At 54.1% G+C, this 15,335-nt stretch overlaps 1 protein-coding gene across 2 annotated transcripts in view; it reads right to left on the bottom strand.

Annotated features, from left to right (window-relative positions):
- The window catches only part of LOC105869393 (cell adhesion molecule CEACAM6-like), a 40,718-nt gene that overhangs the window by 14,864 nt on the left and 10,519 nt on the right, over positions 1–15,335 (bottom strand). The window contains exons 3-8 of one of the 2 annotated variants that reach the window (XM_075993134.1): positions 13,022–13,300; positions 12,082–12,336; positions 10,404–10,688; positions 8,538–8,658; positions 7,588–7,640; positions 7,143–7,240 (exon numbers count right to left, since the gene is read on the bottom strand). In XM_075993134.1, the coding sequence (XP_075849249.1) occupies positions 7,158–7,240; positions 7,588–7,640; positions 8,538–8,658; positions 10,404–10,688; positions 12,082–12,336; positions 13,022–13,300 (1,076 nt within the window). In that variant the 3' untranslated portion in view covers positions 7,143–7,157. Of the gene's footprint in view, positions 1–7,142; positions 7,241–7,587; positions 7,641–8,537; positions 8,659–10,403; positions 10,689–12,081; positions 12,337–13,021; positions 13,301–15,335 lie in introns of those variants that run through there. The other variant, XM_075993132.1, reaches the window with a different exon arrangement.

Here is a 15,335-nt window from a genome sequence, read left to right on the forward strand (position 1 = left end):
GTGAGCTAGGCTGAGGCCATGGCACTCTAGCCCGGGCAACAGAGTGAGACTCTGCCTCAAAAAAAAAAAATCACAATGAGATATCACATCATGTCTATAATAATGGCTATAATTCTTTTAAAATGTTAAATAACAACTGTTGGCATTATGTGGAGAATTTAAAATCCTCATGCATCGCTGGTGGGAATATATGAATAAAATAGCACAGCCAATATGGGAAACCGTTTAGTTGTCCCTGGAAAAGCTAAACGTAGAGTGATCTTATGAAGCAGCAATTTCACTCCTAGATATATACCCAAAGAATTAAAGACTGGGACTCAGATGAATACTTGCATGGGAATGGTCATTGCATCATTATTCACAATAAGTCAGATGTGGAAACAAACCAATTGCACATCAGCAGATGAAGGGGTAAGTGAATAGAATATAAACAGAAAACGGAATGTTAATCAGCTATAAAAGGAACGAAGCTCTGACACATGCTATTAATCCACATGGAGTAGTAAGCAAATAAGCCAGAAACAAAATGACATATGTTGTATGATTCTATTTGTATGAAATATCAAGAACAGGCAACTTCATAGAGACAGAACATAGATCACAGATTATCAGGGTCTAGGGGCAGGAGGAATGGGGGAGTTATGATTGAATGACTGTAGAGTTTCTACTTGGGGTGATGAAAATTTTCTGGAAAAAAATAGTGCCGATGGTCATGTAGCATTGTAAATATAGTTAATTTCATTTAATTTGTACACTTAAAAATGGTTAAAATGGTAGATTTTATGTTAGATATATATTACCACAGTTAACAAAAAGTCTTGATGTAAAAAATCCACCATGTGAAACACACCCACCTTGGTGAGAATAGTCCTCATTAAAATCATTGCAGAACCCTCGACATCTGGGTCGAAAAATCCAAGGATTAGGGACACAAGATTAACCATTCAACTGTAGGTGCACAAAGTGGACTGACAGTTGATCTGGCTGCTGTGGGCGGTGCCGAGGGAGGTCAGGCCCCCGGAGGCTCTGGACTGTGGGTGACTTTGCCGCCCTCTGGTGGACAGTGAGGAAAATGTAGAGGGAAAAGTATGACAAGCAGTTTTTATTTAAAAAAAAATCATCCTTTAAGCATTTTTCATGTATCTAAACAAAATTGCAATGCTACGTCACATTCCATATCTTTTCTTTCAGAGTCTTTCCTTCTTTTTTTTGTTTTTGGAGACAGCATCTTGCTCTGTCACCCAGCCTAGAGTGCAGTGGCATCATCATAGCTCACTGCAACCTCAAACTCCTGGGCTCAAGGGTTCCTCCTGACCCACCTCAGCCTCCTGAGCAGCAGGGATAACAGGCATGTGCCACCACCACATCCAGCCTCACAGCCTTTCCTGATCCTAGTCTTCCTGAACAAGGTTACACTAAACTCAGATTTGCACAGTCTGATGCCTTGTTGCTTCGTTTATTTCAGTGCACCTTTTTTCTTTTCTTTTTCCTTTCCTTTCCTTTCCTTTCCTTTTTCCTTTCCTTTCCTTTTTCCTTTCCTTTCCTTTCCTTTCCTTTCTCCTTTCCTTTCCTTTCCTTTCTCCTTTCCTTTCCTTTCCTTTCTCCTTTCCTTTCCTTTCCTTTCCTTTCCTTTCCTTTCCTTTCCTTTCCTTTCTCCTTTCCTTTCCTTTCCTTTCCTTTCCTTTCCTTTCCTTTCCTTTCCTTTCCTTTCCTTTCTCCTTTCCTTTCCTTTCCTTTCTCCTTTCCTTTCCTTTCCTTTCCTTTCCTTTCCTTTCCTTTCCTTTCCTTTTTCCTTTCCTTTCCTTTCCTTTCCTTTCCTTTCCTTTCCTTTCCTTTCCTTTCCTTTCCTTTCCTTTCCTTTCCTTTCCTTTCCTTTCCTTTCCTTTCCTTGTTGCCCAGGCTAGAGTGAGTGCGGTGGCATCAGCCTAGCTCACAGCAACCTCAAACTCCTGGGCTCAAGCAATCCTCCTGCCTCAGCCTCCCGAGTAGCTGGGACTACAGGCATGCACCACCATGCCCAGCTAAGTTTTTCTATATATATTAGTTGGCCAATTGATTTCTTTCTATTTATGGTAGAGACAGGGTCTCACTCTTGCTCAGGCTGGTTTTGAACTCCTGACCTCGAACAATCCGCCTGCCTCGGCCTCCCAGAGTGCTAGGATTATAGGCGTGAACCACCGTGCCCAGCCTCTTTCTTTCTTTCTTTTTTGAAAGAGTCTTGCTGTGTTGGCTGGGCTAGAGTGCCATGGCATCACTCTAACTCAAAGCAACCTCAACCTCCTGCATTGAAGCAATTATCCTGCCTCAGCCTCCGGAGTAGTTGGGACTACACGCGCACGCCACCACGCATGGCTAATTGTTTCTATTTTTAGTAGACACTGGGTCTTGCTCTTGCCCAGGCTGGTCTCCAACTCCTGACCTTAAGCGATTCCCTGCCTTGACCCCCCCCCCAGAGTGCTAGAGTTATAGGAGTGAGCCACCATGCTGGACCCACATTTCTTGTAATTACTTTTAAATCGGGCCACAGCCATGGGCATGCATGAGGTCTGCCAACGCTTATCTCCGGAATAAGCTCAGTGGGGATGTTGAGGACTCAGGGCACAGTTATCACTGGGGCAGGATGCTGTGCAGCAGACGATTATCCAGGGGCACCTGCAGGGTGGGGGTGGGGATCTGGTCCTGCAGACAGTGGGAGCCATAGACAGTTCCATCAGGAAAGAGGCACAGTGACCATGTCAGGGCTCAGGACCTTTTGGGTCCCGCACCAGGCAAAGATCAGGGTTCGGATTAGTGCTCTGGCCACTGACCCCTGGGCAGACATGGACAATGGCCTCTTTCTGCAGGGCAGGGCCAGGCCACCTTAGGACCCCCTGGATCTTCCTGGGGCACAGAGAGTTCAAGGGTGACATGGGCATGAGGCCTTTCCCTGCAGTGGCACCTTGGCCATGTTCTTCTGGCTCAGAGGGTGGCCGTCATCTTCCCGTCACATCACCTAAGGGGCTCTTTGCTCTGAGGGTATCAGAGGGGACTCAGCAGTGCGGGGGTAGGATGGAGGTCTGGGCTCTGAGCCCTGAGGATGTCACACTCTTCCTGGGTCATTTCTAATGGCTTCATCTGTTGTTTGAGAAATCACATAGGAAAGCATGTTTGCTGTAAATTCCAGCAATACGAACATGTGCAATACGGTGTCTAGACCCCGAACTCCGCCTCTGCCCCAGCTCAGTTTCCAGGGTGTGAGCACTGTTTGCAGCTGGTGTGAATCCTCCTACACTTCCTCATTTGTCCCACTCATAGTTTTTGTAGCCAAACATTATCGAATTATATTATTGCTTGGTAACATTATTTTATAAAAACATGCTTCCTTAGTACATGAGGATTTGCTCCAATGATGTGTTTCACTGGTCCCCACTATTCCACTGCATGGCTACACTCTGATGCTCTACCCACATGCCTTTGCGGGCTCGAGGCTGCTTCTCCCTGGTGGCACTGACAGGCCATGCTGCAGTGACCATCCTCGTGGGTGTCTCTCCCGTGTGCAGTGTGGATCCTGGATCTCACTCATTCCACATGCTTTTATGGGACACGCTGTGCCAGGCTGGGGGCTGGTCGCTGGCTTGAGCAGAGGCAGCACAGGCGCAGTCCTGCCTTCTCAGAGTCCCAGCTCGGGGACGCTCTCAGAAGTGGACACTGGTCAACAGCAGTCTGCAGGAGTGTATGAGAACGTCCATCTCCTTTCTCCTCTCCTTTCTGGGAATTATTCTTTGGGTGGAAAGCTCCCATGTCCCTGTGTCCACCCTCTGTCCACCACTCATCCTTTCAGGAAGAGCTATTGGCCACACCCCTGGTGTAGACCAGATGCCAGGGCCCCTGAGACGCCCTGAGCAGCTCCCTCTGCTGGTCCCTCTGGGGGTCCTGGTCCCACGGGTGACCTGAGCCCAGCTGACCCCTGCAGAACCTGTGATTACACCCAAGGCCCACACTGAGCAGTGAGTGATCCAGGAGGGGCTGTCACCTCCATGGGCAGAGGCGGGGAAGACGGAGGGGCGCAGGTGGCTGGTGACTTTTGCAGGTGGACGGCTAGGTCTGTGCTCACAGGAGAGAGGGAAGGGAGAGCGTGCCAGGCAGTGACAGAAAGGCTGGAACCTGCCTCCATGGAGCAAGAGCAGCAAGGAGCTGATCCAGGCTGCAGCTGGGGAGGGAAGACGTGGGGAGTGGAGTCAGGGGGAATAGGCTGGGATTGGACTTGGGGGCTGGACAGGAGCAGAGGTGAGTTCTGTGTGTCTGTCCCTGTCATGGATGTGAGGAGGGGTGGGCTGTGGTGGTGCCTGAGTAGGTGGGTTTCCGGGTGCCTGCTGTTCCCCACATCTCCCCCATGCAGACAGTCAGCATAGACTGAGTGGTCTGGGGACGGGGCTGGTGGTCTGAGGCAGCCTGTGGTGCCCACTGACCCGGGGAGGGAGGGAGGGGGTGGATGTGGACACCCCTGCACGTGGAAGCCTCAAGTGTGCGGAGCCACAGGTGTCCCACCTGGGGAGGCTCCCTGGACTCCTGCCTTGGGTGAGCATGTCAGGACTGGGTGGTTGTCATTGTTCTGAAGTTTGTGTGACGTGGGCACAGGTGTCCAGGGACCCAGAGCACAGGCCCTGGTGAGGGGAAGGTTGGATGGGGCTGAGCAGGTTCACGTGGTCAGAGTGGGAAGGACTGGGGAGACGGAGCCTCAACCCCACCCATCAGAGCTGTGGCTGTGTCCAGGAGAGGTGACGAGTATGACCCAGGACAGAGACACTGAATGTGAGGACAGGGCCCAGAGGACCCTGGTGGCTGCTCAGATGCAGGGTGTGAGGGAAGGCCCTGACCCAGCCAGGTCACAGGGGCACCCCACCCCTGAGCACCCAGGTGACCTCACACTGAGCTTCCTCAGTGCTGTGTGTGACCAGTAGGCACACTGGATCATCTGGACTGAGTCCCTGGAAGGGCAGGGCTGGGTCTATAGGACCTGAGTTTGCTCTGTGGGTGTGACATGGGCAGAAATGAATGAAATGCGAGTGACAAGGCTCAGTCCGGAGCAGCTGCCATAGTAGCCTGGGGGTCCAGCTCAGCTCAGCTTCCTGGGGCTCAGCAGGGGTCAGGGAGCAGGACGCTGTGTTCAGGGGCTGCTCCTGGCTGGGTGATGGGTGAGGTTCCAAGGTCAGGCACGGGGGCTCTGAAATTAATCATGGAATGTTCCCAGTGTGTCGTAAGTAGAGACAGTCACCTGAGTCTCTGGGCTAGGGAGACACTCCATGAGGCCAGCATGGGCTCTCAGCCTCTTGGAGGTCACACTCTGGGTGCAAAAATCAGCGCTGCAGGGAGTGGAAATGGATGTGCCAACAGTCATACATCCTGACACGTGCAAAGGGGTCAAAATATACAAATCAGAGAAATTAAAGGATCAGATTCTCCCTCCTTGAGTATTTCTCAGGTAGAATAGAATGGCTGGCTTTTCCTGCAGTCCCCACCCCCAACACACACACACACACACACACACACACACACACACACAGCTGCTTGACCCTGCTGCAGCCCCTGAGAAGTCAAGTCCCAGAGTCACTGTCCGTGGTCCTGAGGAGCAGAGACTGCAGAGGGGCCTGTGAGATAGGATTTTCCAATTACATCTGTGCTGAGTCAGTGGCAGTCTGTCTCTCTCTCTCTCTCTCTCTCTCTCTCTCTCTTTCTCTCTCTCTCCCTCTTTCTCTCTCTCTCCCCTCTCTGTTTTTCCCACCCTCCCTCTCTCAAAACAGAACTATGACTTACAATCTTTTCATTTAAAAAAATTGATCATTATTACCAAAGAGAAGGTGGAGAGGTATGGGGGAACATCAGGAGACCGGGAGAGTATTGTGGTTTAACCAGTATGCAGGTGACTCCAACATAATGACAGGCCAGGTCTCCATGATGGGGACAAGAGAAGGTGAGAGGTATGGGGGAACATCAGGAGACCGGGAGAGTATTGTGGTTTAACCAGTATGCAGGTGACTCCAACATAATGACAGGCCAGGTCTCCAGGATGGGGACAGACACAGGGAACTCACCTCTGCTTCCATCCAGCCCCCAAGGTCAAGCCCAGCCTATTCTCCCTGACTCGCCGCTCCACCCGACTTCCCTCCCCAGCTGCAGCCTGGGTGAGTTCCTTGCTGTTCTTGCTGCATGAAGGAAGGTGCTAGGAGGGACCCCGATCTGCAGCCCAAGTACCCAGAGTCTGCCCAGGGCTCAGCTGATTTTCTGGCTCAGGCTCCATGAACTGCCCCCTCCAAAGGGTTGGGGACTTAGGGGACTCTCAGCCCACAGGAGCAGTTCCTGGAGGAAGCTAAGAAGCCACATCTGCTGTAGGGTTGATGCGGCAGTACACGTGTGTGTCAGGGTACAGCAATTCCTGCAAAGAGAAAGAAGAGGCCTCTGACCCCTGCAGGCTTCTCAGAGCAAAGAGTGGCGTCTCCCAGCTCTGGGCCCAGCGGGCTGCTCTGTGGCTGGACCCGCCTGTGCTCAGGGGGCTCCTGCTCCCAGGCCCCACCCTGCTCTGCTCACCACCCCTTGTTCCTGTTTCCACTGCAGTTTCCTGAGTCTCGAAGCTCAGCCAGGTGTGGGGTGGGGACAGATCCTGGGTCCCCTGGGGCCTGTGGTACCAGAACATGGAGGGCCACACTCACCTCATAGGTGTGGCTGGCTGTCCTGGGGTCAGGTTGGAGGACCTGGGTGGGGAGAGAGAGCCACATCAGGGGACAGGAACAGAGGGCCATGGAGGCCCCGGGGCTGAGCCTGGAAGGGTCTTGTCTCTGACCAGCCAGGACTTACGTTCTGAGTCTACTGTGGGTCATTTCCTCTCAGGAGGGACCAGCTCTGCATCCTCAGCTCAGCCCCCCTGCCTGGACACGACAGCCCAGTCCCGGCCCTGTGCCCTCCCTGCACCCTTGTTAACCCGGGACCCTGAGGGACACTCCCAGCACCCGCTCTGCTCCTGCTGGACTCTGGGGTCTCCTCAGGGGGGGTCACGGCAGTGTGTGGGTGGTCCTGGCTCTGAGGACAGGCCCTGCTCCTGGCCAGGGTGGGCCTAACCTTGTCCTGGCCATTCTGGGGTAGGGAGGGTCTTGCTGGGGGTTGACAGTCCCCTTGCCCTGAGCCTACACAGCTGGGGTCCCCTTAAGAAGGGGCTGGGGAGGGGCTGTGCTTGCCGAGGGCATGTGGCGGTTGGAGGCAGTAGGGCCTGGGGGCAGAGACAGGAGTTAGCTCCAGGGTGAGGAGAGCCTGGGCCCCTCCACCAGGAGGGCATGGGGTCCTTGCTCCCAGAGAATGGGGGAGAGAACGTCTCCCAGGGAGAGACCCTCTCACCACTGTAGGAGCCTCGTGAGCAAGTGAGGCTGAGGAGGTGACGCGTGGCCCAGAGGCCACAGCTCAGGGCTGACCCAGCCAGTCGGGGTCCCCTAGGCTGATGTTCAGGAGACTCTTGCTTAGGGCTGAGGGAAGGGTGAGCCCCCAGGGGGTGACTGGCAGGAGTGGACACTATAGGTCAGGCCTTGGGGTTCCAGCCACACCTGGGGGAAGGGCACTCACCGCTGATGGACTTGGGGGGCTGCTGCTCCCTGAGGTCACGCTGGCCATTGGCCCTAGGAAAGGTCAGGCTTATTTGTGAGGGTGCAGCGTTAAATTCACAACTTTAGAGTTAGAACAGGGGACAGGGAGGAGACCTCATTTCCAGGGAGGGGCGTGGAGATTTCCTTTCCCCATCAGCTCCGTGGCGGGGGCAGGAGAGGGAGCTGAGTTAAGGCCTTAAGAGCCACATGTGTCCTGGCCCAGAGGGAAGGACCCTGAGGCGGATGTGGGCCAGAGGAGGGCTGCACTGAGGGGAGGTCCCGGCCCTGCAGGGAAAGCCCGGCCAGCCGCGTCGCAGGACACTGGGGAAGACACAGGACTCTTAGATCCTCCCTGAAATCGCTGTCCCTGCTGTGGCCAGACGCTTGGCTCAGGCCAAAATATACTGACATGTGACCAAGCCTTGGCGCCTCTCTCCACCCACCTGGGCAAGAGACATGAGGACACTGCAGGATGTGGAGCCACATCTCTGTGGCCACCAGGTGTTGCTGCCGTCAGCATCTGGGGCCGCTGGCCCCAGTCTGTCCAGGCTCTCCCTCTCTCCACTGTGGGACCCTGGCCAGGATCCCCTCAGCCCCTGAGCCTGTAAATCGCCCCCCCTGTGGGCGGATTGCAATGGACGGCAGGGGGCGCCGACGCTGAGAACTTACCAGGCAGCTGCAGGGAGCTGTGAGGGAACCAGGACACACTCAGGGCCTGTCCTCTACTGTGCCTCACTCCCAGAGGACCACGCTGCTGAGGACGCAGCCCAGGGCCAGCAGCTGGCGAGGGAGGGGCCGGATGGAACGAGAGGGAAGAACCTCTGGGGTTCGGGAGGCCTGGGAGAGCCAGGCCCAGAACACAGGATGGGGTCTCCTTCCTCCTGCCTGGCTCAGCTGGGGACAGGATGAGTAAGGAGGAAGCCCTGGTACCTTCCAGTCCTTCTGAGGAACAGGACACACCCCAGGGCGGCCACCAGAGCCACCCCGGCCAGGACCCCGATCACGATGCCAGCGATGGCGCCCACGGGGACGCCCGGGGCGTTTTCTTTTGCTGAAAGGAGAAGAAACAGGATGAGCCCCAAGTCTGCTCCTGGGGAGACCACAAGGGGCCCTGAGGGATGGGATGTGGTTAGGGAAGAAGGAAATGCCACCATGTCCCTGTGCCCTTGTGGTGTTGTCACCATAACCGACTCCCTTGCTCTTCGTGGTGGCATCATCTTCAGTCTCTCAGGTGACGCCGTGGACTTGCTTGGACTCTACCTTCTCCACACGCAGCCTGGACCTCGTCCTGCCCTGGTGCCATTAATGCCACTGTCCTCATATTCATACCTCTCCCAGTTCCTCTTTCTATCATGTGACAGTGTTCTCGGCAGGCCCTTCTCAGCCAGGGCGGTGCTCATCCGTGGCCATGACGGCCATTGGCTGTTTGCAGGAGCCTTCTGGTGCCAGGCACAGGGGGAAACAACTCCGACCCTCCTCTGATCCTGCCCTCACCGTAGCAAGGTGATATTGTGAAGTATGTTTTTGGCCTTCAACTGTGATTCCTGCCTGAGGACTTCTAAAAAGCAATGTCTTCGTGTGCTGATGACTGCCTGTGGGGTGCAGCCCTGGGCAGCTTCGGGATGGGGCTGGTCCCTGGAGAGACCAAGGCTGGGTTAGAGGGGTGGCACTCTCAGCTGCACCCCAGCCTCTGGGTGGGGAGGAGACCGGACATCACCATGACCACCAATAGCCAATGGTTCAACCAATCATGCCTGAGTAATGGCGCCTCCATAGAAACCCACAAGGGCTGGGCTCAGAGACCTTCCGATAGCTGAACCCATGGAGGTTCGTGGAGGGTGGCGCACCAGGGTGAATTCGGACGGTCCCCACACCTCGCCCGATGATCCTGTCATCTGTATTCTTTGTGATATCCTTCATAATAAACCGGTAAACACACGGATGTGCTCGCCTTAGGTCTGTGAGCTGCTCCAGCAAATTACTTGAGCTCTGATAGGGAGTCCTGGGAACCTCGCTGGAAGCTGGCTGGTCACATGTTCCCAAGGCCTGAACTCGGGCGAAGGGGGATTTTTCTGGTGGGACTGAGACCTCACCCATGGGATTCGATGCTATCTGCAGGTACATAGCGGCAGAGTCAGATTGAAGGGCACCCAGTGGAGTGTGTCGTGCAATCAGTTGCTTGTTTTGTGTGTGGGGAACCTCCCACAGTTGCTCACAGAAGCCTGGTTGTGCTGAGGGTTTTTGTTGGGGAGTGAGAGCAGAGGAAAACACGGTTCGAGTCTTTCCAGACAGGGCGTCACCCCCAACGGCAGATTTAGATTCTGAGACTCAAAGTGCTTTAGTAAGTCACTGAAGGTCACAGAACTGCTAAGCCATGACACAAAACTTTAACCGACGTCTGCTCAACTCAACAGCTAGTAACCACAGCGCTCATAAAAAGGGTGGCATCGACTGAGCACTCACTCTTTATGACCTTGTTTAGGACTTTAACCTCACTAATCTCTGAGTAACCATTGTCACTACCACCCTGAGATCCAGGTGTTGTGATACAGTTTTACAGTGAGGAAACTGGGACTCAAGAGTTTGGGTGTCTTGCACAAACAAGATCAAGGTCAAGGTAAAACACCTGGAACGCAGCAGAATGAAGAGAATGACCAGGTGAGTCTAATCCCGGGATGGACCATGTTTCTCCATAGACTCTGGGAGAGTGTCCCCCTCCCTGTGGCTTGGATCATTTTACATCCCCCAGCAGTGAGATTAGGAAAGCAAGGAGTGGAGGGACCCAGGGTCACTCACGTTCCACGGTCAGCCTGAAGATGTCACTTCGGTAGTGACTGATTGGGTTGGAGACCTCACACTGATACTCCCCGGCATCCCCCCTCTCGACAGGGTTTATGCTGAGACTGATGTTGCCCTGGGACAGCTGCATCCTCTCTGTCACCTGCAGACTTTGGTTGTTGAAGATCCACCGGATGGAGATTCCAGTGTCATTTGTGAGGCAGGTCAGGACCACAGAGTCCTTGTCCTCCGTGACTGTGCTGCTGCTGGCGTGGATGGAGGGCTGTGCCACTGGCTGTGGCTCTGTGGACAAGCAGAGGACTGAGAGTGGCCTGGGCCGGGGCCATGTTCCTTCCTCAGAGGTCTCAGCCAGCTGTCAGGCCCCACAGGGAGCTGTGCAAAGTGACCACCCAGGGGACAGCCGTGACCCTCTGTAGAAGGTCAAGTGTGTTTGTTCAGGTGATGATCTGTAAGGAGAGGGCGGCACCTCCCCTCTGACACCAGGATGACCCCTGACTACCCCCCGGACATCTCTGTGGCATCCGCTCCGGGACCCTTTCTCAGCGCACATGTCCTGCAGCCTCATCGTCAGGTGTGATGTTTCTCCCATTGACTGTGTGACCTTTTCCTAGAGCTTCCTGGGATCAGGCCCCTTCCTAGTGCTGTCGCTCACACACAAAAGAGGTGCTTTCTTCCACTAAATCATTTATTAGGAATGAAGAAGGCCCAGCCTGTCTTCATGACCTTGTATCGGAATAAGTTTCAACCTCAAGGATTTCTGAATCTGAAGGACTTTCACTTCCTGGTCTGTGGACGGGTGTTAATAAAAGGCTGAGACTCTTACATTCTCTGCAGATAGAAACTTTTTGCAGCTGCCACTTCCCCCCTTGCCGAGACTCTGCGGGTGGATCTTTCTGTTTCTCCACGGGGGCGTCACTCGCTGTTCTCTGCAGTGGGTCACAGGTGCTGTGTCCACAGCTTTATGTTTTTTGGTGACTTCAGAGCCAGGACACTCTCAGGAGTCTGCCCTGAGGCTCTCTCTCTTCCCCTTTCCCAGCAGCTTCACTTGGGGAAGGCTCTGGCAGCACAATGTAGCCAGACTCAGGCCAGGCCATCCGGACACCTTCTGCACATGGCCCGTCCCAGCCCGGATGGAGTCAGAGCAGGGCCGGTCACCAGGCCAGCCGGGAGCAGAGCAGGGAGCAGAGCTCCGAGATGCTCACCCGTCCTCTGAGGGGGTTTCATCTTCTCATTTGGGGAAAAATAATGTGAGCCTGTTTCGAAACCACCTATGTTCTTTGTAACTCAGGGAGAACGTAAAAAAAAAAAAAATCAAAGAATTTACAGACAGGGAAGTGTTAGTCAAAGAGAGAAGCCACTTGACCTTGAGGACCCTTTCTCTCCCTCTCTGTGAAGCCCCTCCCACTAGATGGGCTCTCTGGGGCTGAGGGGACACCACCACTACCCGCCCCTGCCACCCCACATTCCAGGCTGGACCCAAGGTCATGTGTGTGAAATCAGAGAAGCCAGGGAGGAGACAGTCTGCAGAGATGCAGTGGGAGGGCTCAGGGGGAAGCTGGGACTCCTTTGTGCCCAGGACACAGGCTGGGAAAGAAAACTTCTTTATGGCTCTTTTCTGGACAGCAGACATAGTCCATGCCAAAACTCAATGCCAATCCTCCAGGGATTCACTTACCGGAAACTGTGATATTCTTGACAGTGGTCCTATTGCGGCCAGTTGCAAAGTTGTGGGCTACACAGGCATAGGATCCGCTATTATTCACAGTAACATTGGGGACGAAGAGCTCTTGTGTGGGTTGCTGGAGACGCCCATTGATAAGCCAGGAATACCGTGCAGGCGGGTTAGAGGCCGCGTGGCAGGAGAGGTGGAGGTTTGCACCTGGAGGGTAGTAGGAGTCTGGGGGGGAAATGGTGGGGACGTCGGGGCCATCTGGACAAAGAGAATAAAGCCACATGGGATGTCATCAGAGGAAAGGGGAAGCTCCTGGTCTATAGAAGGGCCACAGGGGCTCTCTGAATCCTGTCACAATCTTGTTTAAAAAGTAACAAGCTGGCCAGGTGGGGCAGCTCACACCTGTAATCCCAGTGCTTTTAGAGGCTGAGGTGCGAGGCCAGGAGTTAGAGACCAGCCCGGGCATCACAGGGAGACCCTCTCTGTACAGAAAATTAAAAAACCTGACTGGGCTTGGTTGTGTGTGCCTATAGTCCTAGCTACTCAGGAGGCTGAGGCAGGAGGATCACTTGATCCCAAGAGTTGGAGGTTACAGTGAGCTGTGATCGCTCCAGAGCACTCCAGCATGGGGAACAGAATGAGACCCTGTCTCTTGAAAAAAAAAATCCCAACCATAACCTGAGTCTGAGACATGGAGACACTGACCTGTTTCTCTCATCACAGGTTGTTGACCATGAGCATCTCAGGACAGGAGCGCCCCTCCCTCCTACTCTTGGTCAAGGCTGGGCCTGACCGGGTTTGCCTGGGGCAGGAATCTTGGCCAGCCTGGGTGTCCAGGGGTGAGGGTCTGTGTACTCGGACCCCACAGGGACTGAATGGCCTTGTCTCTGGCCGTGTGGATTTGGGCTGCAGCCTGGGCTGTGGAGGAACAGAAAATACTCACAGATCACATTCAGGTTGACTGGGTCACTGCGGCTGCCACTCACTGGGTTCCTGTTTTCACACTGATAGGGTCCTGTGTCATTCCTTGTGATATTGAGTAAAATGAGGGTCCTGTTGTCCAGGGACATCACCAGCCTGTCACTGCCTTGGAGCCTCTGGCCGTCTTTCCACCACAGGTAGGTGGTGTCCTGAGTCTCAGGTTCACAGGTTAATGCTACGGAGTCCTCATCCTCCACGGGGCTGGAGCTGTTGCTTGTGATGGAGGGTTTGGGTAACTCCGCTGTGCAGATAACAGAGAGAAGGTTGCCCTGTGTGCTACCTTTGATTCCTCTAAAATCATCCCTCAATCAGGGTTGGCATCTCTCACCTCTCAGCCAACCTGAGTGATTAAAAGACCAAGGCAGGTGCGTGTGTCACGAGACAGACGCAGGACGATCTGAGGGTCAGAGAACGTGAGGCCACCTGCTCTGTGTCTGGGAGATGCACAGACTTTCTCACCTGAGCAGCAGCAGTGGGTGGTGGACAGACACAGGACCTGGAGCCAGAGTGCCCCTCCACCCCCACCCTGGCGCCTCTCCTGGTCCTTCCCTGACTGCCTGACTGACCCTGTGGTCCTCACCTGGAATGTGTGGGCGTTAGGTCCCCTCTAGCTTCATAGTCCCACTTTGCCCCCCTAGGTGTGTTTCTGTGAGGCTGTCCTCAGTTGTCCCAGAGATGGGTACTGAGGGGACTTCCCATTGTCCTTAGACCATGTGGTTACTGGGCAGCCTGGCCTGGGACTGGGTGTTTGAGCACAAATAAGGCAGGGAGAGCAGGAGCCAGCCTGGAGAGCAGCTCAGCAGTCAGGCTGTGGGGCCACAGGTTGGGGCAGTGTTTCCCAGCTGCTTGATGGTGACTGACATGAGCCAGTGACTCCTGAAAGGTAGAGCAGAGTCCAAGGAATGTTCTAGAAAAGAGTGAGTGGACAGGTAGGAGTTGGTGGGTTTGGAGCAGAGCCATGTTCCCTGCCCTTGGTCCTTAATGTCCCTTCTCCCTCTGCACAGGGCATATGAGGAATCTGTGTGGATCATTCCAGAAATATACATTGACATATGCAAATGCAAAACTGACTGGTGCAAAGGGGGGAGTACGAACATGCTGGAATCTGGCCTCATGGACCTCGTGTGTTGGGCAGATGGGATAGGAATATGAAAAGTCAGTTTCTTCCATATCTCTAAAGTATTATTAGTACTCAGGATCTAAGACCAATTGCTGGGAGGAATATTTCTGTAGGGAGCATGATGAGGTCTTAGATGAAGCTCTGAAGTCCAGCAGGTCACATTACGCTCAAAGGAAGATGCTGAAGTCGGTTTGGAATCAGTGGCTCCCTGGGTAGAGAGAGACTCGTGAGCCCTGTTACGAGGACAGAACTAATCATAGGGAAGTCTGAGGTGTCTCAATAGTAAAAAGAGAAGAATGTCACCAAATTAGAAGTTATATGTGTGATGGTAATAAACGTAGAAAGAGTTTCATGACCATCATTCCAGGTGAGAGTTAGGCAAAATGGGGAGGAGCCCGACAAGGCATGTGAAATGCCTTCTTCCTTTCTCTTGACCTCAGGAAACACACTAGGGTTTGATCACATTTGTCCAAACTGGGCAGAGTCTAACTAAGATGCCCTGGCTCGTGCCTCTCACCATCTGAGGGACCCCACCTTCTGGTAACCATGTCGTCTGGAGGGACGCAGTTGCCTGTGGGGCTGTCACCCCTCAGACAGCACCAGTCTGGCCAGGTCCACCAGGGAAGGTCCTGGGAACCACGGAGGACGTGAGCCCAGGCCAGGACGAGGCTGGAGTCTGGAGTCAGTGGGTGAAATGAGCCTGTGGCTTTGGGGGTTGCAGACCTGTCCTGCTCCTCTGACCCCTGGTCAGGCAGTGTACAAAATAGATGAAGGGGTCGCCTGTCCTGTCCCGTGGCCTGTCTTGTGTCAACCTCACAGAGGGAAAGAGCCCTGGGTGGGGACATAGTGGAAGCTCGTTCTCCTGATGACCTGGGGACATTGGCTCGTGATGCAGCCTGGCAGGGGCGGCTGCTCCCACTGATTTCTGTGCCTTTACTACTGTCCATGAGGTGGGCCTGGCCACGGGGTTAGTGGGAAGGGACCAGGATAGGCAGGTGTTGTTGGTGGGAGTGTCAGGTGAAGGCTTAGGGGTGGAGGAAGCTGTGCAGGTCAGGCACAGGCTGGAATAGAAAGGAAGATGAGGGACACGGAGGAGCAGAAATTGCCAGACAGGCCATGGCAGTGAGCATGGCGATTCCAGGGACTTCAGAGACCT

Source organism: Microcebus murinus, chromosome 16 (assembly GCF_040939455.1).
Source record: "Microcebus murinus isolate Inina chromosome 16, M.murinus_Inina_mat1.0, whole genome shotgun sequence".
Taxonomy (NCBI): Eukaryota; Metazoa; Chordata; class Mammalia; order Primates; family Cheirogaleidae; genus Microcebus; species Microcebus murinus.